Source organism: Onychostruthus taczanowskii, unplaced genomic scaffold, assembly GCF_017590055.1.
Source record: "Onychostruthus taczanowskii isolate IOZ18803 unplaced genomic scaffold, ASM1759005v1 scaffold22, whole genome shotgun sequence".
Classification (NCBI taxonomy): Eukaryota; Metazoa; Chordata; class Aves; order Passeriformes; family Passeridae; genus Onychostruthus; species Onychostruthus taczanowskii.
The window spans coordinates 8,842,056-8,869,400 of record NW_024499462.1 but is presented as its reverse complement, the minus strand read 5'-3'; the positions used below and the strand labels follow the sequence as shown (position 1 = coordinate 8,869,400).

The 27,345-nt window shown below is 40.8% G+C and overlaps 1 protein-coding gene across 1 annotated transcript in view; it reads right to left on the bottom strand.

The window, feature by feature from the left end:
• Positions 1–7,906: 7,906 nt before the first annotated feature.
• The window catches only part of ZCCHC24 (zinc finger CCHC-type containing 24), a 106,125-nt gene continuing 86,686 nt past the window's right edge, over positions 7,907–27,345 (bottom strand). The window contains exons 3-4 of the mRNA XM_041404950.1: positions 22,258–22,422; positions 7,907–14,311 (exon numbers count right to left, since the gene is read on the bottom strand). Of these exons, the coding sequence (XP_041260884.1) occupies positions 14,198–14,311; positions 22,258–22,422 (279 nt within the window). The 3' untranslated portion in view covers positions 7,907–14,197. The remainder of the gene's footprint in view (positions 14,312–22,257; positions 22,423–27,345) is intronic.

Below are 27,345 nucleotides of genomic sequence, written 5' to 3'. Positions count from 1 at the left end.
ATCGTTCCCAGATGTTGGAAAATGTCTCCAGCTTCCAGCCAAGCTGCTGGGGGTTTTCAAAACAGCTTACCACTGGCTGGAAAATGTTTATAGGGGGAACCAAAAGGCCAGAACATTCATTCATGTTTGATTGTTCAGTGTAAGACTGAATCCCTTCCTTGGGCTTGCGCTGTTTGGGCAGGTAGGCTGCAAGGAAGATGTGCAAAGCCTTATCAGGCAGCTCATTCAGGAGAGCTTATGACTTTCACAGAACTACTTTCTGACCGGCTTTTTTCCAAAGTAACCCTCTTCTCTCTCTCCCTCTGGCACTGTGACCCTGGAACAAGCGTATCACAATTTTGGCATGTGTGGGACATGCTACCACAGCACAGCAATATTATATGGCAAGCACAACATATGTTTTGGAAGAGAGTTCAGTTTATTTTAGCTGCTCCAAATTTACTTGACCCGTTTAATCCAGCTTTCACACTACATCATTTCGATGACTGGGACTGCTTTTAGGTCATGCCCCACAGAACATATGCAGCCAGTTGGCCTTTCATCTGTATGCTTAATTGTCCAAAATTATTTCCATGTGATTAATATAAACCCCCAACATCCATGATAGGCCAGGCCACTCCATCATCCAAGTTGTGTTTGGCAGGTGCAGGGTCTATCCCACTGAGAAAGGAATAGTGTGAACACAGCATGCTGGGGAGTCCAGACAGCTTCCTAGCTGGGTGTTATCCGATTGCTCCCTCTCTAGGCTGGGTGTGAGTTAATATTGACTCAGGCACCTACAGGACACCAGTGAGGGGCAAAGCTCGTGGCACAGACAGCCCCGTCTCGCTCTGGATGCTGAGCTATGGCGTTGCTTGGCTCTTTGCTGCTCTGCAAATGGAAACAGCAGCTCGTGTAGTTCTGGTGTGGGAGCTGCTGCCATCCCCAGTGATACTCAGACACACCTCTTGTTTTGGGACCTCCCCTCTGAACCCACAGCGGAGCACTGCAGCTTCGAGAGCTGCTGTGGTCCTGAGGCTGAGGTGAAGGTGCTGTGGTCCTGAGGCTGAGGTGAAGGTGCAGGGACTGCTGCAGGTGGTCTCTGGCACATGCTGTGCTGGGGGATGGGACAGCAGAGAGTGCCCTCCCCGTGGATCATACCAGAAGCACCACAGGAGTTGTGAAGGGATGAACAGCCACAGTGGCTACAACCTCACCCTGCTCCCCAGTGCACCTGTGCTGCAGCTGTAAATGTTTCCTGTTTTGCAGGGACTTTAGTGTAGTACCCTGAATGGGGCCCATGCCCCATACAAAATGAGGTGATTGCTGTGGCATAGTTTCTTTACAAGGGAGCTGCTCTTTCCCCTCTTCTACCCTCTGATTTTTCCTGTCAACAGCAACAACCCTCAACCCTGCCTGGCAGCCACTCCCTCACCAGCCAACTGAATCATCCTAGAGACAGGAGGCTTTTTTGGGTGCTAAAACTTCACAAGGCAAAGACTTACAGAATACACCCATATGCCCTGCCTGGAAACTGGCTCCCACCTCTGCGGAAAAAGCCAGACAGTCTCAATTAGGCATTCGTGGAAAGTGGGGACAAGCTGGGGCTGGAGCCAGAAGCTGTAAAATTTTCCACGTTTGCCAGCACCGATCCTGCAGACCCGTCTGCTCATTCCATCTCGGCCTCCTTCTCGCTAGGCAACAAAATGTGCTGAAAGAAGAAATCAGGAAGATCGTTTTCATACCCAGCATTCTCTGGTTGGGATGGTTTTTGCCGTGCTGCAAAACCATTGTGCAGTGTAACTTGTCTTCCCTAAGGCTGAGGGGGAGCAAAGTGCTCCCCCAGCAGTGTGTGCTCCACCCAAGGAGCTGTGCAGTGGCTCCACCAAAACAAGCAAAGAGGCTCCAACCAGGCCATTCCTGGGACAGAAAAATCAGATTCATCCCTAATGGGAAATCCTCCTGGAGCTCTTGCAGTGAGGTTTGACAGAAGGAGATTTGGGAAGAAGAAAAGGCCAGGACTATTTGGCTGTAACCCAGCTGCAATTGGCCATACCTGGGACTAGTAGAGCAAACACAAACTCAGCTCACAGCCCTTAGAAAGCAGTACTGTCTGCCTCATTTTTTTTGAGAGACTTTTTTGGTTCTCTGCTAAGCCAGTGACTGGGACTGTGTGAGAAAAACCAGAAATCACAAATTTAACTGGAATACAGAGACCTTGATTTGCTTCCTGTGAGGGCAGGGAGATGGTTGAGGTCACTTACCTGCATCCCTCTGCAGAACAAAGGAGTTTCTTAAGAGTATGACTGGCAGTGGAGAGCACCAGGGTGTTTGCCTGTGCTGCAGGTGGGCAAGGGCTGGAATGGGTGTGGCAACACAATTAAGGATGTTTGGAGGGGACAGCATGTTAATGTAATTCCAAATATGTTTTTGAAAGACCAGGGACAGTGCAAAGCATATAATACAACTTCAGAATTACAACGAGCAACAGCTGTAAGATACAGGCAGCGGGGAGGAGTTGGGAGAGGCAAGAGAAAGTGGGGAGGTACGAGGCATAGAGGGACTTGAAATTTACAGTTTCAGTTATTTTGGGCACAATCACTTACAACCTTTATCTACAGGTGAAGGAGCCTCTGATGGAGTTCCAATTTTATAATCTAAACTTACATGTCTCACTTCAATCACTGAACAGACTTCACCCAGCTGAGTTTTTTAGGAAATTAGTTTGGGGTATTTTTTTTTTTGTTTGTTTGCTTGCTTGTTCTGGGTAACAGGACACAGCCTTGGAATGAATTAGTAGCAGATTTCTTTTTCTTTTTCCTTTTCCATTTTCTTTCTTTCTTAGGTATCCCTGAAAGGGATTGGTTACATGCTGGAGACTAGACAGTATCGGCCCTAAGAAAAAAGTGCCTTTTTTTACTCTTAAGAAAACCAGAATATGTGCCAGTGTGAAAGTGAGGCTTATATGCCCATCACTACCTGCTGTATTGTCTATCTTTACAAAAAGAACCCAGGTGACAAATTTCTCCTACTTATCATATTTAGAAAGCTGTTTGAAATCAGTCAGATTTACTGGTAAGGTGTTGAAGGGAAGATCATGTTTATGAGGTGCATTAAATTCTTATTTAAAAAAAAATCTAAGATTTACTTCACACCTACAGTCCTTGAGAGAGAAAATCACACATACTCCAGGCTGAACTTCCCCTTTGCTGGGACTGTAAAGTCTTATTTGAGACCCTGTTGCTTCTTCTCTTGTGTTAAATTCTTGCAAAGAGTTGTGCAGGGTTCGGTGGAGGAAGGAAATCTGGGGAGAAAAAGGTCACTTTATCCTCTTGGCTACATTTATTTTTCAAAAGCCTCCTGATGTGTCTTCTTCACTCTGAATATTTTTTGTCTGCCTCGGACTGACATTTCCCCTATGCACAGAGAGATGGGCAGAGATATTTATGGCAGAAAAGATAAAGCTTTTCTCAATCCACACATGCACATCTCATGCCTTTCCTGCAGCTCCTGGGTGTGAAGCTGTACCCTTGGAGTAAAAGGCGGGACTTAAAATCAGTAGATGGGGAAACATGGGTGCAGGCTAACCAACCTCCTTGTTAATTCGGGGTGTCCTTGGCTGTGGCTCAGTGCTGGCCAGAAGGGCTGAGCACAGCCTGGCTGGAACCACTGAGGCAGCCCAACACAGCCTGGCTGCCTCCCATCGTGACATGGTGTGTGGCTCAGCCAGAGCCCCTAACCTCATTGTTATCAGCTCTGTTTACTGGACCTTTTGGATGCTAAGAGGTGACTAAACACCTCTTAGAAATTTTCCTTGGCACGGTTAATTCTTTTGTGACCCCAGAAAACCATATGGTAAGGCTAATCGAGGGCTAAACCCTGTCCTTGCCACTTGGTGGTGTGGCCCAGCAAACAGGAGTGCAGTATATAGATGCATTTAAAATATCTTTAAACACAGCTAATTAGGAATAGCTTTTTGAAAAATACTGTATGCAAGGAATTAAAAAAAAATAAATTAAACCCAAACAAAAAATTATTGCTGCAGTAGTGCAATATTCTGTTGGAGACTACAAATTATGGTAGTTTTCAATTAGTTTCCTGCCAATTAGCCCAACTAAGCATGAGCATAGGTGAGTTGCAAGGTCTCCTTTCAGAGCATGAATGCTGGAAAACTGAAGGGTATTTCCTGTGGCATGTCTGTTTGTGTCTTCCCCAGCAGCTGTCAGGTACCTGTTGGGTGCCATATGCTTCCTTATGTACAGGGCTGAAGTATGTTTACATTGACATATTACAGCTCCCAATGTCACACAAAAAAATAATCCTTGATCCAGGACAACAATCAGACTAGCACCTACTCAGATATCCTCCTTCCTACAGCAGTTTAGTGAGGGAAAAGACACGAAGCACAGACAGTCAGCCTCCTGTTGGTGTCATCTCTTGCTGCTGGCAGCTTCTGTGCATTGGGACTTCCTGAGCAGGGTCACAGCTTCGTGGTTAATAACCCTTGAAGAGTTTAATTTTTTTTTTTTTAATGTTGTTTAGTAGTTGGTTTTGATCTTATTTATTCTTTTGACAGCTAGAATACCCCATGACTATGCATTTCAGTCTGCTGTGTGAAATTTTTGTTTTAATTATATTACCTCAGATGTTTGTATCCAAAATTCCCTTTTTATAGGAGAGTTGTAGAAGTAATTAATATTCCTTCCCTTATTTGTGTCATTTATTATATTGTGGGATACTAACACATCGGCCCTTAATGATCTCTTTTCCAGAAGATGGAGGCCCAGTCCACAGTCGCCTTTCACATGGAAATAATTTCTTTCATTTCATCATTCCTGAGTTTTTTTATTTCTGTTTTGTCCTTTTAAAGTGATAAGGATTGGATGTCCTTTGAAAGTGGTAAGGATAATGATGTTTCCTCTTTATTTTCTTGGTCATACTTCCAAATCCTCTGTTTGTCTCTTTATTTAAACTATTATGACTTTGAGTTGAACAATCCAAAATAACACAATGCACTTGTTCATCACTATTACTAGCTAATTTAAAATCTGTTATTCAATATGCACCATTTGGGGCGTCTCTCACTGAGCATCAGGGACTCAGCTGCTACTTGTGTCTGGATTTGCTTTTGCTACTCTGAATTACTGTTCACCTCCCAACTTAATAAGCCTAGTTTCATTCCTTCGAATCATGGAACATGTTGGTGTGAGTGGTCGTCTTTATTCAACTCAGACATTTTTGCTTCAGTTTAATTAAAGAAATGCAAAAACTTGTAGCCAGCTATCCAAAGTAACCACACCTTAGTAGCTGGGCAAGGCATTAGTTACTGTGTGTAATTGCTTTGTGTTCACAAATTGTACAAGACATTCAGAAGTGTTAGCAGGGCATGCTGGAAAGCAATTTTAATTGATTGATTTCAACGTGTTCTATTCAAGATTCTGTCTAGTGAAGTTTACTTGTGTATATCCGTTAGTGACATTTCTACAGCTGTGGAATAGTTAACTGTGTTGACCTTTCAATTCCCGTGAACATTAAAATGAGAGTTGTCTCTCCTAGATGTGAACTGAACTGTCTGTCCTGCACCTCCCAGCCGCCTGTGAATATTCCTGTTGGTGGCACTGATGTCTGTGCTCTTTTTTCTTGCAGCAGTGCTGGAGAGGGCTCTTGGGTTTGTGCTGCAGCCGGCACAGCCAGGCAGGAAGCGCTTGCACCTGTGGAGGAGCTGGTGCCCACCCCCATTCCCCTCCATCCCTTTCCCACCCCCCACACAGCTGGCCAGCACAGATGGAGCCCTCAGCAATCAGGGCTAGTAGCCAATATAAGTGAGGCGGAGAAAAAGGAGGCCCTTTTTAGGGGCTGTGGATTTCAACTCTCTGGATTTTGACCTGAGGGTACTCAACAAAGGTATTTTTTTCCTCTGTGCTAGTGGTATTTGTCTATTTATCATTGTTTTATTTGCAAGCAGGGAGTTTTGAGGTCTTACTTCCTATTACTTCTGCAGTGTTTTCCTGTACTATTCCTTCAAGTTTTGCTGGGTGAAATCAAGTGGGGTATGTCTGGCTCCTTGGAAATCCTTTGAGTTGTACCTCCTTATGTTGCAAAACTCTAAGGAAACTTAATGGAAAGCTGGCTAGTGTTAGATTTCCTATACCTGCTGCTTTGATATGCTCCAGTTAAGAGGTTTCTTTAGTTCTTAGTGGAAAGACCTGGCTGTTAGTATTCAGCCCTTGGTGTTTTGGGTTCCTTTTTCCTTGCCAACATCTCTTGTGTAGACTTTTGCAGAGGGGTATAGAGACAGGAGCAGCCTTTTAAACATTTGACTGGGTTATGTGGCAGTGAATATTCCCCTCCCTACCTGGGATGTTAGGTCTAGTCTGTATGCCTGCTATACAGTAGGAGGATCTGAGGAGAAGCTTTTGGTGTGATGTGACTAACATGAGGAGTAGGAGCCTTGGTGTGCTGTTTAAATGGTTTTGCATTTAAGAATAATGAAACAGCTTTTTATTTTAAAGTATCAGTGTTATATGAAATCCCTGCTAATGAAAGCCCTATTATTTTCCTGTAGTGGGAATTATTTGGCCCTTCCATTGCAAGTGGGTTGGTGCGTTGTCTCTTGACCTCATTCACACAGAGCAGGAAGGGGAAATGCCTCAGCAATGAAAAATGATGCAAGAGTAGTTTGATTGTTTTTGTTGATGCCATATTGTGTTCATCTACTTTTTTTAAAAATATGAAAATGTTATTTCTTTGAGGAATCATAGAAAATGTTGTAATAGGGAGCTAAGACTTTGTGGTTCTACTCAGCGTGTTTTCTTGTCTCAGTTGAGTGCTAAATCTGAGGTGTTTGTGGGTTTTTGGGAAGCCCCACGTCTTCTGTAAAAAGAAAGGAGTATTTCAGTTCTGAGCTTGGCTTCATGGCTTGTGTTTGCTATAGGAAAGTGCTGTAGCCAAATTTTAAGTGAAGAGCAGTATGTTTTATTTTTCAAACAAAAATTTACCAACAAGTTCTGAATATGTGCTTTCCCTTTCCATGGGGCTCAGCTGGGGATATGTTTCACCATTTGATGAAATAGTCACTGTTTTCAAGGCTTCGGAGCTGTACACTTCCTTGTCAACCTCTTCTTCCACCATTGCCTAACAATGCACAAACATGGATGTGTTTTTGCTCTCTCTGGATTGAGTCCTCTGAATGAGGACTCAATCCAGAAATCAGACTTGCTATATGATAGAAATGGTGTCAGTGTGGTGAAGATCTCCAAGTGGCAAATACACAGTGTGTTTCGTAGGGATGGTCAGACATAAAAAAATGCATGCTGGTGTGTCTAATAAAGATTTTCTGCTTGTTTTAAATGAAGGTGATCTTTTGTGTTAGAGGCAGGATACCTAAAATCCAAAGTTAAGAATTAACACCCTTTTTTTAACTTCCAATCACTACAGTATTGTCAGTCTCAGGAGAAAAGTACTTGCCACTGAACTTTGGCTGGGAGTGTGAGAAGAGCATTGCTAATACACAACAAGCATTTAGTAGGTCTAGTTCTTGCTAACTTCTTGTGTTTGCAAAGAATGATGAATGTTATTTTTCACTACAGCAACTTTCTGGCACATAAACTTTCCTATCCAACCAAAGGCTGCAAGTGTAATTTGATTATAGAAGGTTTTCCTTGGGAAGGAATAGGCTGTTAAAAACTGGAGCTGGCACCATTAACCCGAGGTGTCCCACTAGCAGTGGAGAGCTGTCACCCTGATGTGACCAGGCTCACTGCAGCGGAGAGTCTTCTTCCCGTGGTCTGGGTCACCGCTGCAGTAGGGCAGGTTTGCTCCTCAGGAACCAGACTGTGGCTGGCCAGGCCATTACCAGGAACCCACTGCAGCTGGGAATAAATTGTCAAAAGAAGCAATGTTCAAGAAAACCATGCCACGCTCTTGCTGGGTTTTTTGCAATACTTTAATACAGCATTAAAATGCTAGAATACTAGAGGAAAGCTGTATACTATCCAGCAAATAAGGCACATGTCGGAATGCCATTTTATGGACAATCCACAACAGAGGTTTTACAGTCTCAGTAGCAACACAGTCACCCGATGAGCAAGCTGTCATCTTGATTGCTGAAACAGAACTGGTACCTCTGAGGCCTTTGTCCATAGGTTTTGTTTGTTTTAGCTGTACAAGTTTATTAACAGTTACAGAAAAAGAAATTACACAATTTGCCAACTGAATCTGACAAGGTCAGTAAGTACAGTTAAACAAATGTAATAATCGTTAGGCTAATTTTTTTTAAAGCTGAAGAAATTCATACAATAGTGTTAGTTTTAGCACTATTACACAATGCAGTGAGTGCTGTACTAAATAACCTTTTAAAGGAAACAAGAATCCAGTATAGGGCTGGGCAGACCTCCCATTTTAGCATGGTAAAATATCAAACTAAAAACTCAATCCTTCATAATATAATCAAACTACATGAAATGTAAAGTGTAAAATGCTTCGAATACGTGCACATGCATATTCTATATTGCTATGAGTTCTAATTAAAATAAACGTAAACCCCTACAATAATCTACTTCAATCCATTTCTCTTACATCCTTTGATTGATATTATTGCTGTAGATGATACTGCATAGCTGAGCTCACAGTCTGCAAAGAGTTGTGAAAGTCAAGTTAAACAGTGTCCCAACCAACTTTCTTCCCCTCTAGTTACGGGGAAGGAAAGAGCCACCATTTGAAACCCACCACTTGTGCTTCGGAGTTTCTGGAAGCTGAGTCTCCACGGTGCTCCCAACACCTTTGTGTCTCTCACAAGGCCATAAAGTGACAGTATACTGTTATTTGCTCCTCACTTGCTACATGTCTAGTGATAGCTTTTCTAGCACTCGTTCCCCAAATACACATAAATAAACCGTATAAGCATTTTCATATAAGTCTAAGCACTTGAATAATACACTGGTTACTTAATACTGATATTTTCATCCAAGGATAACAAAAACAATATGGCTTAAAGAATTGCAAGGTTTTTTGTCAGAATTATGTACCAACTTTCATATAATATTTTATGTAGACAATATTTCCTTCTTAATGTAGTTCTGTTGCATACTTTATACAGACAAAAGCATTGTAAAAAAAAAAGTAAATTATTTCCATAAATATTTTCTTGAGGATACATCCTTAGTTCTGCAAAATACTGCAAAATACTTAAGAAAACTCTTACCTCTGTTAGTATCCTAGTTGAGAGGAAGGCCCTTCTGAAAGCTTCCCAATTGTAAAAACTTTGCCCAAAAAACAAACAATACTTTTTTAAAAAGGCCCTCAAATATATACAAAAAAGTTACTGCAAAGAGTTTCCAGATAACAATTCAGTATTATAAGAAATATTTGTAACCATTCAAAAATTTTAACATCTAAAAAGGTTTCCAAAATACACACATAGTATTAAAAAAAAATTGAAAGAAACTCTATGTCAAGTATAACTCAAGATAAATACACATCTGCAAGTAAAACTGTAAAATACTTCATACAGGGGTAAACATTTATATCAATCATCTATAGCTAGTAACTGCACACGATTGTCCCTTTGAAATTCATCCTAGAAACACAATCCATCATCCCTATATCTAAGATCTCAAACAGCCCTCTGAGCACTTGAGCGATACAGCAAACTCAATGGACAGCACTGGTTTTGCAGATAAGAAAGAGATATGTGTGGAAGCCCAGTTGGGAGTGGAGTGATATCTGAAAGAATGATTTTTCTATGGGGATAGTTCAATCACATTTTAAAATATGTTGGCAAAGGCAAGTGGAAAATACATGTCTATCTACTTAACTTGAAAAACATGTGTTGATGATTTATTGCTTACTGTTCAGTGGACAACACTTAGGATCCAGAATAGGACAAAAAAAAAATCTTCTGTGTGACTGCAGGACAAAGACGACTAGTCTATGGAGTCTGACATATCCAAAAGCTCTAAACTTTTAATGTTTTAAGTACGTTTTGGGTTTTTTTTTTTAAAATGCTAGAGTGTCACAGGTATAAAATCCATGTATAATCTAAATTTCATGTTATAGAAAAAGGTAAAATGTAGATAATACTTCTAGGTATAAGGCTTCTCTCAGACATATGTAACTTCACATTTTTAGTTTAAAAACTAAGTCCCATATAATGGGGAACTTCAAAATACACCTATTTTCAGAAATAATATATACTCTTGTGTATTTATCTGACGTTAAATAGCAACTTTGAGAAAAAAATGCCTCAAACTTTGCTTGTGTGGTTTCATTTTACATCTGTGGTAGCAGCAGTAGGAACTGGCTAAAATGGGGCCGTCCTTTAAACTACTAGGATATTTCTTCATCACCTTTAAATGAAGTATTTGTAATAACTTCATTGTAGCCTCATTAGGTTAAAGCAGCTAAAAACCTATGACACATATTTTAAATTACTCAAACATTTTTCCAGAGGCATGCCAATGCCAAATTCGATATGAAATGTTATGACCAACTCATGAAACAAATTGTGGGGTGTTTATTTTTTTGATTGTTTTTTGTTGTTGGTTTTAAAGAAATAAATGGAAGTTTAAAAAAATCTCAGAAAAGGTGAAAATTAAAAAAAAAAAAAAAAAGAATATGACAGGCTATATTGGTGGGCTGTCAACAGTAAACATCTGAGGTTGAAAATCCAGTTTGCCAAATACACACACAAAGCCAAAGTGCTCTGAGGTACAGCCCTAAAGAATACTCAGTTTAGGGAGGCCTGTATTGATTTGATTGAGGCTTGCTTCACTCCTGCCAATACTGTCTACTAATGCCTTCAACTGATTGCTAGCTGATGCTCTCAGTGCGGAGCTAGTTAGAGAACATCAGAAAGCAGTCACTAAATTTTAAAAGAGAAATCAATTCCTCAGTTTTCCAGTCAAAAATCTGCACCTTTAGATTTTTTTTTCCGGTTTGGAGAGAGCTGGTTACATCTATAGGTGAATTACCTTTGGGTGGGGAGGGAGGGAGTAGAAGTAATCTATATTTTGTAATCAATCCTTTGTCCTTTCTTTCCTTTGGAATAAGAATTCAAAGTCCCTTCTGTGCCACTAACTAAAAGCCAATGGTCATAAGCTGTTATCCACAATTACGTGGATGTGTTTTTCCAGCAGCTCCCACTGCACAGACTCGAGTGCGGAGCGAATGCTCGGGCCCAAAGCCCCAATCCGGCAGCCAGGCCGTGCGGGAAGGATGGAGGGATCCTCCCCCGGCCGAGCTCGGCGCTGCTGCCCTGCCCGGGCCGGCTTTAGGGACGGGTTCAGCCTGTGCAGGGACCGGGTGCCCGCTGCCACCCGCACCGCCGGACCTGCGCCTCCGCCCTGGGCAGCACAAACCGCGGCAGTGTTCCCCTCGCTTTTCCACACCTTGTGCTCTTCATCTGCTTTCCCCCAGCGCCAGGGCAGGGGGAAATCTGCTCTCCTCTTTGTTACAGATGTGCTAAGTATCACTTAAATACTTTATATGTCTTCTGCCTAGGAACACATGAGTAATACAAATACTGAACTCTCATAAGTGTGCTCTCAAGAATTATTATGCTACACCTATAGACATTGTGTTAAAGTAGATCACGTGTATTTTTAGTACAATCTACAAATCCGTAAGCTAAAGGCATTGCCTTGCAGTGTTGAATCTGGATAAACAATTCTTAATAGGGCACTGTCATGAAAATACCAATGCTTATAATGGCATCTTTTAGTCAGCTTTTTGTCAGAACCTGCTGGTGTGTGATATAGTGATACAGCTATATCAAGAGTTGTGCTATTTTACTGGTTTTAGTGGTTATCGTAACAGGGAGATTATTTCCGTGCTGAACAAAATGTTTGACAGCAACACCTTAGTTTCAGGAAGAAAATAAAATAATGTTTTCCCTTATGTTCATCTAAGGGGTTTTTCTACATGTTCTTTAGCTAGATGTGAACCATCTAGGTCTTTTTTTTTTTTCTTTGTTCCTGTACTATTAAGTGCTCAAGAGGAAAAAATAGATCTGGTTTAAAAAGCTGCTCTTTCAAAATTACTCATGCTTGAAACAAACTATTGAGATTAATCCTAGAGGTCAAGCTTAGAAAATCCACCCCTAGATTTGCTTGTGTATTTTCTTATTTGTATAGACAGATTAGTATCTTTGTTGAGAGCATTTGTCTCTAAGTTAATTTGTGAATCTGTGCAAAAGAATGTGTTTGCATTTCAAAATGCTAAAACTGCGTATCTTCACTAAGGCAACTGAACTGTTTATTAGTGTTACTTTCAATAACATTATTTTCAGCTATTTTAGTTGGAGTTGCTAACTGGGTGAAAGTAGTTTCCAAGTGATTAATTTAGTTAATTCTATTTTAGCATTACATAGCACTTTTCATCCAGTGATGCCAAAACACTTAAGAGATATTAAGTAAACCTCACAACTCTCCTGTGAGGTAGGTATGCTAAAGTATTATTACCCCCTTTTTGCAGCTGGGGAAACTGAGGTCCAGAAGGATCTTGTGACTTGCCCAGAATCAGGGAGCTATGGGAGAGCTGTGGTCAGAAGCCAGGAGTCAGGATGCTTATCCATTGCTGTGAGCAACAGGCTGGGGCACTCAGGCTGCCCATAAATAATGGCATTTGAAAGAGATGTACCTGCCACTCCCACCAAACAAGCAGATGCAATTTTGCCCTGCTTATAGCAAAGCAGGTGAATGCTCGTGATAAGTTTTCCACTTTCTTTATAAGAGCTTGTCTTGACATACTGGTAACACCCTGCTATCACTTGGCATAAACCCCCCACTGTCTTTGCATTACAGAACTAGTCCTCAGAACACATTTAGTTCACATCAAGTTATTTAGGATTTAAAGTTTTCTCTAAGTATCATTCACACAAATCAATCTCCCTAAAGGAAACTTCATAAAAACGTAAATTGCTGATGTAACCCCCCCCCCCCCCCGCCCCAACATTCATCTAATTTTTTTAATGAATGCTACAAATGAATTGCTTGTTGTGTCCTTTTGCCAATGTACTCTTACGTAGCCATACAAACAGGATACTATCTCGAGGTACTTTCAGTTTATATTTGCCAATCCCTGACGAGATGTTCTTTGCAGCAGGCTGTCCCTGTGCAAAGTTCTACCTGAAATGGGACAATGAAATATAATTCCTAAATTTCTACCAGGTATATGGGTCTTCTTGAGGAAGACATAAAGAAAGAGGGTTATATAGAGTTCTCCATGCCTTAAAACACCCCTATGGCTAATATGTTTCATAATATAACAAATTTCTATACTAGAAAACAGGACATAAAAATATTTCCAGAAAGTGGCTTTTAAACTACTATAAATAGTAAGTTTGGCTAATCTTTCAGTTAAGGGTATTGGGGTCAGTTTTAAGTATTCTTATCCCCTTATTCATAGTAAATTTAGTGTGCTTGTGGTCTAATGCACATAGAAGGGACCATGTCAGTGGGTTTATATGACAAGAGAAGGATCTGGTAGTTGCATAAGCAAGCCAATTTTGTCTCCTCCAAAAACCTCTTGGAATCTTATGGCATTCCCTTCCTACCCAACCCCTCAAACAATTTTTCACTTTTTTTCCCATGTCCTGCAAAAATTATTTTGCCTAAGCCCTCCCCAAGAGATGGTAACAAGTAGAAAAAAGTCCAAGAAATCAGCAGCACAAAACTCTTAAGACTTTCTAAAACTGGGAAAGCAGTAATTCCCCTTTTATGCTGTGGCTTGTTTCATCTTCCTTTGTCTTGTCATATAATAAGAATAGTGATTGTGTTGTGGGTGAGTGCTTACAATTAGTGGCCCCACAGTTACTGAATCTCTGCAAAAGCCATACATGTAACAAATATTCCTTGTGAATATTATCCCTTGCCTTTTGAAAAGTACTTCATTTCACCTGGCTGTGATATAGGGTCTGTGTAAACAATCAGCAGAACCTGTAACTGTAGTTCTGTAGTGAACATCATCAGTAACACCTTATGTGTGTACATATATCAATTTACATATATATGTATACAAATCATAGTCCTGTAAATACCTATTGCATGCATGCACATGCACAGGAGAAATGTTACATTCTATTAATGGTAAGGCATATTATTAGATAGGCAATATTGGCAATTCTTTTAGCTTTTTTCTTGATCTGTTGTGCTGCTGTTGATCGCATGCTGCCAGAGAATCTCTAAGGATGATGGGGATGGGAAGAGGCCACTTGGAAGGCTTATTGCACACGGCGGCAGTAGTAGCCCAAAACTTTGCACTTCTCACACAGATGCTGAGGATGTTCTTTGCTCTGGTCTGACACATCCAGGCCATCCGGCTTTTCCAGGGGTCTCTGCAGTGGTGGGAAGGAAATCAGATTACATCCAAGGTTTTGTCCTTGTTACTCTTTATTAAGCATGTGAAGTCTACTTTTGTGCCCTAAGTGAGCTTTCTACTGGTAATTTAAAAAGTACTATGCTTCTTTCCTGAAACTATGGAGTGATTTTTTGCAGCCCTTCAGCTCTACATTGGTTCAGAGCGACCTCACAATTAATGTCAGTCTTCATAAAGGTGGTGTTAACTTTGTTGCAGACAAATTACAAAAATACTGAATTGAGACCTTCATTTATAAAAAGCAGTAACAGAGTTCATTTGCTTTGCTCCAGTAGCTTAGATGTCCCAAAGGCATTAACACCTAAATCATGGGAATCCCATTACCCAGCAATGCAGAGCAGGGATTATCAATGTTAGGACTAGCTGCTACATGAAGAAAACTGTCATAACTATGCACAGATACTACAAAGCTAAATGGTGCTTTCCCAATAGGTAGTCCCATGTTTTTGAGGCTGAAAGTTTTGAAGCAGAGCAGCTGCAAAGCTTTTAATAAAATTTAAAAAAAATTCCAAACTTATAGAAAGCCAAAACAAAATCCAACATCGTGACACAATCCTTTGCACTGAATCTGAGTAATAAATTATGTATTTTTAATAATATTCATGAAATCACAGTGTTGGAGGAAATTAAGCTGATTCATTGTTATTAGGTATTTGTGCTTTCACTTTCCATGGCATGTAAAAGGCCTCACAGTTATTCTGGAAATAAAATACCAATGTTAAATATTGTGACTAAGTTAAAGGTTTGGGAAGTCTAATAGGTAGGGAAGTGATAGAGATGCGAGGTAGAAGTTAATAAAGTGCACCATCTGCTTGGAAAACACTCCCAAGTTCCCTAACCCATAACTGATCTGTTTTCATGAAATGAATCTGAAAGGCTGTTTCATTGCACAGTGCCATGAAGGCAGCAGTTCTTCCATGGGACTGTGGTAGAACAGCATGTGGTGTGAAATCTGAAAACTAGCCATAAGCTTCTCACTGTTTTTACAGGGATATTAGACCTTGCTTATATCTTCAAAATGTGATTCTTGGAGCAGTGGGTGGGGGGGGGTAAATAAAAATTACACCATCTTGGCCATTTATGTCTTAACACCTTTCTTAATCTTAAAGACTTTCCTTTATCTGTAAGGTCTTAAAGTACATCTGATCATCTAAGATTTCATTTGTAAGTTCTTTGTCAAGCCACCTACCTGAAACTCTGTGGACAGGAACAGAGATATTTAAAGCTCTTTTTTTGGCTATGTAGTACTGCAAGAACTGCTCATAAATCAGGGAGTAGAAGGGTTTCTCTCTCTGAATAGCTAAAATGACACAAAACATACACTATCATCTTGAGCAAGGGATGTCTGTGAATTCTTGCTTGATTGTACTGGATTTTAAGTGCAACACTCTTATTATGTTGCACAGCTAGTCAAAACAATATATAGGAGTGACTCAGTAGTGATTGTCAATGGTTTGTTTCTGATTCAGTGTTTTGAACCACGATATTGTCCTGCACCACGTAGGTCTTTGAGTCTAACTTCATGTATGCAAAGTGGATTTCCCGTGTCAGATGAGGAAGGTAGTAGACTCTTCATCTCCAAATGCCCTGCAACCCTACTGAGCTTTAAATGTTTGATGTCACTGTGTTGAGATTTGAGATCAGAACCAGCAATTCTGTTTCTAGGCTTGCAGTCCAAGCACTGGTCCAGGTACTGCTTATTCCACAAGAAAGGCAAGTTGAATAAGTGTGTTTGGTCAGAAACCTGCCTTTCTACCTCATCTAGCACTTATTCCACCAACATCTGCCCACAAATACTCTTCAAGAATTTGCATTACATAAATATGAAGTGCAGGTTCTGGAGTCCCAGGGGTTAATTTACATTCTTCAACAGCGAAAGAGTTTTGAAATGCTACACTTGAAACAGGCTATTTGACTCAGCTCTGATTGCTTCTACATGCTAGCTGTGCTCTGATTAAAGAGAAAAATACAGCAGTTATCATGTTTATTGATATAAGCCAGATTTTTTTTTTAATATGAGAGGCCTTGGGAATCATTTTTCCTGGAAATAGTGCAAAGGACATTGGGAATGCCTTGAAGCGCCAAGAGTTTTTGGATGGTTTTCAGAAACAATAGCTCTCCGTAGTTTGCTTTCCCCCTGCGTTGATTGAGCTCAACTTTTTGGCCTGCAAAGCATTTTGATTTCAGAACTGTTATTGTTACCAGTATGTTAGGACACAGGCTGGGGAGAGAGGGGTTACAAATGCAGGAAAGCAGGTTGCCAAGGGCCAGCTGGAAGGCATGAAGCCGTGCAGAGCCCAGACTGCATTTCTGGTGAGGTGGTGGAGGGCTGAGGCTTTGAAATTGTAGTCTACTGGTGTGGTTTGTGTCTCAAAACCTTTTCAACCTAACTTTTGCACAAAATGAAATCCCAGCTTATCTCCATTTGCCGTTTTCTCTTCATGGTATCTTGTAAAGACAAAAAAGAACCCCTTAATCACCCTGAGTAGCAAGTGTTCTTGTCCTGCTGCTGTCTGTTACTAATTGAGGAGAACCTAAAAGTAATAACCTTATATATACTCTTGGAACCATTCCTACAACATGCTAAAAGTGTAGGATGTTAGTCACAGAGCTGTGTGTCCATCAGGGCTGGGCAATTCACCCCAGCCCTGGTGTGGCAGGAGCAGAGGGAAAGGAGAGGACACTGACACAAGAGTGTGCAGCAGGGCCTGGCTGTTGCACACTGTGTCAGCTCTGGGGGCTGCCTGAATTCTGCAGGAGACACCAGTAACTGAGGAGGCTGCAAGAGCTCTGTATTGCTGCTGAGGACTCAGCCATGCACTTGGACAGGTGTGGAGAAGGGGACAGGCTATTTGGCTGAAAAGTTAACTCCATTCCTTAGAAAGGAGTGAAATGGGGATTGTAGAAAACAGTAAATCCTGCTATGTTCCTCAGAGGAAAGGTATCCTATTTTCCATTAAATGGAGAGTTTAACTGTAAAAGTTACATTTTGTTGTGTTAGGGGGTTTTTTGGTATTTTTGTGTGTGTGTGTTTTGGTTTTTTTTGGGTTTTTTTGTGTTTTTTTTTTTTTTTTAATGCAAACATCCACAGTTATATTCTTCCAGACTTCACTTTAGTGCATCTTTGTTTAATTTTCTCCTGGTAGTTGTGGGGTGGAAATAATCTTGTGCAGCTCCACCAGGAAAGCATTTGGTGGTGGTGAATAAAAATATTGCCGCAGGGGAATGAAGCTGACAGAAATTCAAATTTATATATCAATTCCTGGCCTGCGAATTAACTTTTGACTATGAGTTATACCAGTCTAGATGTACTGCATGACCGCTGCATTCCTCACCAGTCAGCTGAAACCTCAAAGCTCTCAAACAAAAACTCACCCTTTATGAAGTGTTAGGTGTTAAAGAAAGCATCACTAGGACATCTTGAGGGAAATTGCTTCCACTAAGGTGTAAATGGAATAATGTGCCTGCTTCTGTTTGTATTTTCTGCTGTGGAATGGAACAATTTAATTGCACCACTGATGGATAGAGAATGACATCAGAATTCAAATGAGAGAAAACATTTTAAGATTATTTTCTGGACTCATTTACATCAAGTCTTAATGCAGCAAATAACATGATGAAATGTCAGATTAGGAATGCAAATAGAAAGATTCTGCAGCTATTGCTGGCAGGGTAATTATTGTAAGGTTAACAGTCTTAAGGAGCCATGCTTCCCTCAAGAAACACATGCTATCATGAATTTGTAAATTTTTAGTCCAATAAAAAAATTAGGCACTGGGGAAGAAAAGATTAAATGCAATGTCCATTCTTGAGCAGCAGACCCTCTGCTTTTCTGTCTGCCTGGGGGAAGAGGGACATTAGCAAGGCTCTGGGCTGTCGCCATGCATCCAAGAGACAGTGGTAAGAAGGCAGCAGATCAGAGGCAGGATGCTTAGAGAGAGCAAGCAGCCTCTGTCAGCAGCATGCCTCTGGGACAGGCCAGCTAGGAATGAATGATAACAGCATGAGGTAAATGGTAAAAATCTCTTTTTTAAGAGTTCAGAAAAGCAGCAGTCTGAGGGGAACCGTATTCCCATAGATGGAGTACACAAACATGGGCATGCTGGGGAAGGTTTATTAAATCTAAAGAGTCAAAAGATCATACTTGTAGGCTTGAAACTGTTGAAAAGTTTATTGGGCTTGAGTGATCATACCCACCACTCCCCATACTGAGGGAAGCGAGGTGGCTGTGGTTGCACTCAGATATAGGAATTATGATGAGACCACTGAATTGCCCATGAAAGTAATAACTTGAGTATCATGAGGTATGTATTTACATACCAAATTATTTCCAGTCCAACAGTAAATTCCTGACAGCTGGAAGAAAATAGTGTCCAAGAGGACAAGTCACCAGATGGCTGGTTCTGCACCAGTGCAACAGCTGTCATCACAAACAGCACTGGCCTTAGCCACAAAGTCGGAGAAGAAGCCTTGATAAGAGGCCAGCCAGGAAATAACCATGGGCGCAGATGTTGCTGCTATAGTAGGCAGGGGAAGAGAATGAGAATTCAGAGCTTGGCATCTGGGCTGTAACACTGCCAAGGATGCTGGTGAATGACTACAAGGACTGGCTCTGTTGCTGAAGCGGGGTAAGAAGGAGCATAAACAACCACAAAATCCAAATTCCTTGGAAGAATAGGTAGAGGTTTTAATTCTTGTCTGAGATTCCTGTTTATGTTTAGAGTAGCTAAAGTTACTACCTGGGAAGCAACTTTTGAAACTGCCATAGAGCAGATTTGTCTGGGTAGTTCTCTAGCCTCCAGTAAGGCTTGAGCTCAGTGGGCCTATGGTTTTTGCCCCATGTTCTGTGCATTCCTATAAGCACTCCTATGGGAAGGTTTGTCACTTGAAGAAGTGGTGAAAATGCAGAAGGAGGAATTCAGTGGAATAATTTAGCAAAGCTTGCTTGAGGGGCAGTTTTGCAGCTCAGGTGTGACAGCCACCTGACTCCCTCCTTGGTGGATGAGTTAGGGAATAAATAGCAGCAGCCCTCCTGTCAGGCCCTTGTGTTACTTGTTGTAATACATGCTCCACCATCTCTTTTAAATACAGAGATTTAGAGCTGTATTTATAGAGCACTCTAAAGTATATACACAGCTGTAAAAGTGCTGAGAAGACTTTTCCTGCCCCAGAGAGATTAAAAGCTCATTCTCACAGTTAGGCCATGTGGACTAAGAGCATAGGGCTGAATTGAGTAATTTCTTGTGGGGAACTGGCCCAGGATAGTTTCCTGGAATGAAATGAGCCTCCAGGAACAATGAGCAGGTGGCAGGAAAGTGTGGCTGCTCTCCTCTCCAGGGACTCACTAACGAAAGGTATGCATAGGAAATCAAGATTTGAGCATAGCTGCACAAGCCATTCACAGAGCCAACATATGTGCTTGAATGGCTACCCCAGAGCTATGCAGAGTGGAGATTATTATCTTCAGTACTCTGATATTATTGCCTGAGCCAGTTACATGGGAGTACTTCAGCACCAAACCATTCTTTGAGACATGGACAGACCGTACAGTACTGGGAAGTCCATGGATTCGGGAAAGTGGGTGGGGAAGATGAAATACAGCTATGGAGATGAGGATGGGAGAAAAAGGCAAGCCTGACAAGTGAGAAGAAAATACTAATTCACTGCAATGATAAATACTGAGCAATTCTGAAATATGGTTTTCAAAGTTTTGTCCTAAATTGGGCACAAGCGTCCTACTCTCCTACAGTGACAGTGACACAGCAAGGCTTGGTGGCCCATGTGGTTGGATTTCAGCTATTTAATAGACTCTGCAAGGTTTGATCTGTTTGTTGACAAACTGGGAGAATGCTGATAGTCACTAGGCCATGCAAGAGGCTGGTGAAGTATCCTCAGAGGTGATTGTTTTGTCTTGTCTATTATACACATACACACCTTTCTGGAAGTGTCTGCCACTGCCTAGGACCAGGTGTGGAATGGGGGGGGGTTGATTTGACCTGGTGTGAGTTTTCATGATGAATATACTGAATAGAATCTTTCTATCATATGCCCTCACCAGGGAACTGTGGTCCCTGACTGTTTTAGATATGGGCTGAGATGATTACAGTTTTTATAGTTTTGCAAGTTCTTGTAACTTGACAAAAGGTTACTGCATGTTGAAGGACCAGCAGTGATTTTCATCTGCTGATAAAATGACCATTATTTTTTTAAAATAATGTTCCAAGATATCTTTTTTTTCTTTTCTTTTTCTTTTTTTTTTTTTTTAGGTTACCAAATGGTGGGGCAAAGAGTAAGAATAGGAGATGATGAATTCCAGCACATTGCTGGAATGTGAAGAGAAATAGTGACAAGATTGCTTGAAAGGAGAAATAATTTATTTCACTAGAAGTAAATATTGTCTGATCTTGAAAGGAGGTCAGACTTCTACAGTTCATGTGGTTTTTGTTAAACTGAAGAAAAACCTCAATTTATTGATTATTTGTACTATCATCAATCACATCGCTTATTGTGGTGACATCACTGTTTTGTAGTGTCTGTCTGCTGTTTTCTTTAACTGCAACACTTTATTTTTTTTTCAAATGGAGTTAAAATTACACAAGAGAATCATGGTGTGTAGGGGGAGGCAAGATATTTTCTCAGGTGAATTATTTAAGTTGGAAAACCTGTCCAGTGGAAGATTCAGATGAGAATGCAAACATTTTGATCCCATATAATAAATGCAGAAGGCACACATAATTAACTGAGAACATCCACTGAGAGGGAAGTGAGGGCTTAAAAACCTCTAGAAATGCATAGGAAATCAAACATGAATGAGGCCTGTGCTATGGTAGGCACCAATAAGATAATCTAAAGAATAAACAGGAAACAGATCTAGAAAATGTTAAGGTGGTGTAGCAGTGTTATTAAAAAAACCCCAAAAAAACATTAAGTGCACAATATTTTTTTGTGCTTTAATTCTCAAACAAGAAATATGGAAACAGTGATGGGGTTGACTGTGGAGAGCTGCACTGAAGATTGCAACCCTCCCACAGTGTGTATCTGGCAAGGGGCAGCTCTGCAGCTCTGGACTGCTTGCAAAACTTTATTAAAAAAATGTACTCTTCTAAGTCTATAATGCCTCCTGTACAGTGTGGATGGGATACCTCTTGAATGATTTCTTGACCCTTTGAACATCAACATAAATGATAGAGATCTGAAGAACAAGGTAATTATTTATGAACTTGTGCTATAAATGGTCTTGTGCTATCAATGGTCCTGTAATTTCTCTCACCCTCAAGACCATACTTCCATGCATGTAGTAAGTGACTTAGCCTGGATTTTGGATTTTTTAGACAAACTGTCTAAACAGAAGTAAGGAACAAGAGACATTGGAAACTCAGAGAGTCTTATGTTAAGTTAGTGTCATTAACCAATGAATTTTGTAAGTAGGAGTCATCTTAATATTGTTCTCCTTTATCACTACTCTTCGAAAGTAGCAAGAGCCCCTTGAGAAAATCCAACAAGTGAAAAAAGCAGTATACATGGGAAGTAACTCTGCTGACACCAGTGGAATGAAACAATAAATTGGTGTAAATATGAAGAGAATCAGAAGACCTAGAAGGCCAATTGCTATTGCTGAACTTATTTTACTCTAAGATTAAAAAGCCCCATAGTTTCTTTCTATAAGAAAGGCAAAGGTTTTGAGTTTGAGGTATTTGTACTGAAAGAAAGAACATTCAAATTTTGCAACTCTGATGACACCTGTTCAGATTTCCAGGACTGAGACAGCTCATCTGGGAAACATTCTCTGTGGTGTGTTGCAGTCAAGTTCTTTTTACTCTTACCCATGCTTTACAAAGTCAACAGCATTCCTAGTTCCAAGCCTGTTGTCATTGTAGGTCTGTTGTAGGTCTGCATTTCTCCTACCTGTTTGTGAGGATAAACATTAATGTGGCACTTGATACATTCTTGTCCCATGTTAGCCCAGGAGTTTCCACTCATCCATTTTCTCTTGCATTTTGGGCACTTGTATTCACCAAAGCAGCGTTTCTTGCCCTGGTATGGTGTGAGGCCTTCTCCTTTTGGACGAGCCTACAAAACAAAGGGAAGTAGCAATGAATGACTGAAAATGGGTGGATGTGGGTGTGTGCAGTAGAAAAATAAAGATTTTTTAGTTAAGTAACTTTGGGCAGAAGATATTGGAGGCAAGCACATGTTCCTTTAATGAAGAGTTCATATGTTGAAGCTAGAGTTTTACAGTCCTGAGAGTGGTTTCTGTAAGAAGTATTCAAAGTTTCAAGAAAACATAATACTTGTTAGTGACACTGACTATAACCTTTAGAAATATACCCTTTCACTTTTTTAATAAATAGTTTTAATATTAGTTTCATTATGATAAAATCATCTCTATTGAGTATATATCACTAGCAATATATATATATCATCAGGAGGAGTAGCTCATTACTAATAAAGGACTACTTTTTAACTAGAAATTCCAGTTTAGAAATCTATTTTCCACTAAAACACATGTAGTTAAGAAGATTTTTAATAGTTCTGCTTTTCTCAGCCTATATGTTATCTGTTATATAGAAGTGCACAAACTGGGATTGAGTATGAAGGAAAGACTTTCTGACCAGTGGAAATAATAACTTTTATTAACTTTATCTGGTTTCTGGCTCGTGGTAAATGGTTTCACTATTTCTGCCTTTTGAAGGAAACAGGAAAGTATTCTCAAATGGTGTGTTGTAATGTCTGAATGTTAAATGTCCCTTAAAGAAAGCCTTTTTATCTAGAGAAGCCAGTAGAGTTGACAATGACCGTACGCAATATCAGGTTTATTTTTTGTATATGCATTCATTCACTAAAACTGTGTGTTGTGCTTAACAAAATATGGTGAGGTATGTGAAGACGAGTGTGTTGTATCCAGCTGTGCTAGGATAGCTGTAAAGATCAAGTTTTCCCAGAGTCCCTAGCAGGTGTTGAAACACTGTCCACGTCACCATGTTTCGTTTGTTGCTGCCTAGAGGGAGATACTTTGCCTGTATAGTGACAGTGTACTATGATCACCTATCAAAGGGTTCTTTGTCACTTACTTACATGTCAGGCCTAAGCAGCTTTTCTTTTTTAAGGCTTCCAGATAAAGTTTACAAAAGTGAAATGAGCCATCATGCTGGGAAGGCATTTGTTTTTGTTTTGGGAGTTTGTACGATTTCTCAGTGTGTAGGTCCAAGTCGCTTTCTATGTGGAAACACGGGTTGCAAAAGCAGGTGGTTGGCAGAAGACCTGAGCTTGGCAGGAGCTCTGAGACTCAGGCTGCAGTGGCCGATGGAGATGGTGAACACTCTGTTACCTCCTGGGTCGCATGTGGGAGCAAGAAGAGAAAGGAACATTGAGTGCGCTCTCCCCCGCATGCTGTGGGTGGAAGAGCAGGGACACCAAACCCACTCCAGCCTTTTTTTTTTCTTTCTGTAGTGTCAGTAAACAACATTCTCTGTTTTTTTTATGCTCGTTTCTCAGCATAGCAGTATTCTTTAGAAGATCAGATCAGTAGCAACCTCCATTACAAAAAGGCAAACATCTACAGTAATTTGCTTCTGACAAGCCACTGGAAATATTCTGGCTAACCACAAAGATAAAGCTGACCAGGACACACATATTTACAGTAGTATAGCACAGAAGAAAAAATAGTGCATTGATATAGTGAGAAACATTCAGACTTCCACAACTAAGTGAGTGCTGGCAGGAACTCAGAGTGCAGCTCTCTGACCCATGTTGTCCCTTGATAAGGATGAGAGGTTGCAACTGAATGTAGTGCAGGAAAATGTCAATTTAGGAGACATCCTTATTCTGGATACTTAATTTGGTTCTGCCTCTGAAGACCTTGTAGCACAACTCAGTGTAAGAAGAAGCCACACGCTCTCTTCATTTAGAAATTCTTATGAAATTGAACAGAAACCCTCTGTCCAGAGAGTTCCTGTGTTTTAGAGACCTGCCCTCTCCTGCTGAGGCATCACAGATTGTTTTATTTGCAATTTCTAATGGGGGAGTGTTATTGAATGGAAGACAAATTATTTTTGATTCTCTGATTAAGTCACCCTCTATGTAAACTCCTCCTGCAGCCAGACTTGAAAATGCACCCTAGTGCCCTTACCAAGCAGCAGTCCTTTCAGAAAATGTGCAGTTCACAGAGTTCATTATTTCCAAAAGAAATAGCACTGACTTTGGAGACAGAGTGCAACTTGGAAGTCTTGTAAATGTTTACAAAGAGTATTTGAACATAACACTCCCACAGCAATATGTTATGTCAGCCATAAAGAGCATTTAAACATCAGACTCCCACAGCAATATGTTGTGCCAGCCACAATTCCCAGATGGGAAACTTTCAGAGACGGCCACTTGGGCGGGCCAGTGACTGTGGGTTTGTCCAGGTCACATACGTGACTTGAGAGACACCAATGCCCTGAAATGCTCTGCCCTCACACATGCACAGGGAGCACTGAAGATACTGATCTGTGGAGTCCTCCGTGTTTACAGCTATGCATCAGAAATGGAGGCTTTCCAAATTAAAAGCTACTTTTAAAATCTGACTTCTCCAACCTTCTTGGTAAATCGGAAGCAGAACCAGGAAAAGAATGTAGGAGGCCTGACTGTTGGTTATTTCCTGTTATAATTGCTAGACTAAACTTTTGATTTATTTTTATTTTAACTTTTTGACTGTCACAGCTCCCTCCTCAGTCAGTGACTCTAATTAGTTTGTTGGCAAAGTTACAACATTCTCTGTAGGTGTTTTGCTATTCAGCTTTATGGATGTTTATGAGTTGCCCTAATAGATATTATTTTCCTTCCCATATCTTCAGTTTTCCAAGCTGTGCCCCACAGGGAATTTGGACTTGCAAACAAGCAAGCTCATTTTCTCTAGTGGGAAACATCATTAGGAACCACTGACAGCAGTGAAGGCAACCCTCCAACTCCCTCCACCCTGCAGAACCAAACAAAACAGGTATTTGACAGTATTTGGTAGAAGACGAAATCTGAGTGAGATACACTAATGGCCTGGGAGATCTGAGGCTGGGTATTCTGGTTTGTTTGTTGTTAGGGTTTTTGGTAGCTGTTGGGTTGGTGTTTTTTTTGTTTTTGTTTTTTTTTTTTTTTTAATTTAAAGTGTCTGGCTCCAGCAGGAGCACAGCTGAATTGCATAAACATTTCCAAGAAACAGCCTGCTCCTTGGCACAGAAGCAGCCAGCCCAGCCCACAGGGTGCTCGAGCACCCGGTCATTCTGCAACTGAGGTATCTCAGAGCTCATTCAGCTGGAGGGCAAGAACTATTTTCACCAGAGGTTTTTCCTTAGCTAAATGCCAAAAGAGAGCAAGAAGACATATTTTGTCATTTAGTATTAACTTAAAAATCGTTACTTTATAGAATTGGGATTTACCTTGTTTAAACCATTAGCCTCCTATTCTCTCTCCACCCCAGCTCCATTTGAATGGTGGTTAATAATAGGCTTTGGTTGGTGTTTAGGTCCTGCAATTCCTGTACTGAGCTTTCTCTTCTTACTCTTTCTGCAGATACAGATTTATTTATTTATGTGCAGAGTTAATCTAGCAAAGTTATGCTTCTGTTCATAATGGCACAATATTTTGTTGTTACCATATTAAAATACACTGTCCCATTGCCTGTAGGCCCAGGTAAGTCTTTGGCCTGGTTTCTATCCTTGGCTGCAAAAACTTGGTGTGTCTTCATTAGGATATTTCAAGGATTTACTGCATCCTGGACAGGTAGGCCTTTGGGGAGGATCAAAACCAAACGGATTTTGCTACCAGAGGACCAGAAACTAGCCATTGCTTGAAGTATGTCTCAATGTCAACATCTAGGTATTAGGGAGTTTTGTGACCTTTTGACTTTGGACAAGCACTGACACAACTGCCATCGCTTTTGCAGGTGTACCTAGTCAGTGTGTGTGTTTGCCTTGGCTGGAAATGACCAATGTACAAAGCCAGCGAATTTTGTGTGGCAAAGTAACAAAAATTACCTCAGTATTCCATCCCTCACTGACACCCAGCTGTCTCTATTTTTCGTCTTCTTTCTTTCTTGAGCCAAAACCACAAATTGGCCATCATAAGATTTTAAAAGTGTTTAAGTTGAGCTTTTGTGCTGGTAACTGGCCAGTCCAGCTCTCTGTCAACCTATCAGAGAGTACATCTCATGAGGAATCTGCCAAATCACTTGGCAATGACGTACATAATAAAGGACTCTCTGCTTTCCCTAAACAATTCCCTCAAAGTATCAGTTTGCAGAGTCAGCAAAACCAAAACGTTCCCCTCCCCCAACATGCCCTGCTTAAAACTAGATTCATTATAAACAACATGAGCCTGAGTTTCCTCATAGCAAAATGCAGAGACACAATTTAATGCTTTTCTTCCCCTCATCTCCCCCAAGTTTGTTGGGGCTGAAAGGGCTCTGTACAGCACAGGAAAAGATGAAATCAGCCTAACACTGGTAGGTGGATCCCCTTCATAGAAGAACTCTGAGGGTCTGCTTCTAAGCGTGCTTCATCAAATGAAGAGAAAAGAGTAACAGCAAACAAGAGCTTGATGCACTGACTGGCTCCCGAGTGGTTTGTGGGAGTGGGAGGGTCAGAGCTGTATTTTGAAACGTGAATGCTCCAACATTCTCAACTGCAAGTCAGCACAATTGGGAGATGGCATTAAAAATGCCCTATTACTGTTACTGTGTACTCCTGTACATACCTATCGTATCTTTTAATAAAGGTATGATAACACATCCCCAAAAGGTTCAATTAGAAAATGAAAAGTAGAAGGACTGATTCAGTGTACTGGGTGTTGTGGCATTCCAGTCCTGAGGTTGCAGCAAGTTGCAGAGCATTGGGAAATTCACAGAAGTGCTCTCAGTGTCTCAGCGCTGTGCATACTGCGTAAAGAATGAGGACACACTTGCACACATTTGCCAAAATGGCGCATAAAAGGGAATCTTTGGATTGGTCAACATTTTTTCAC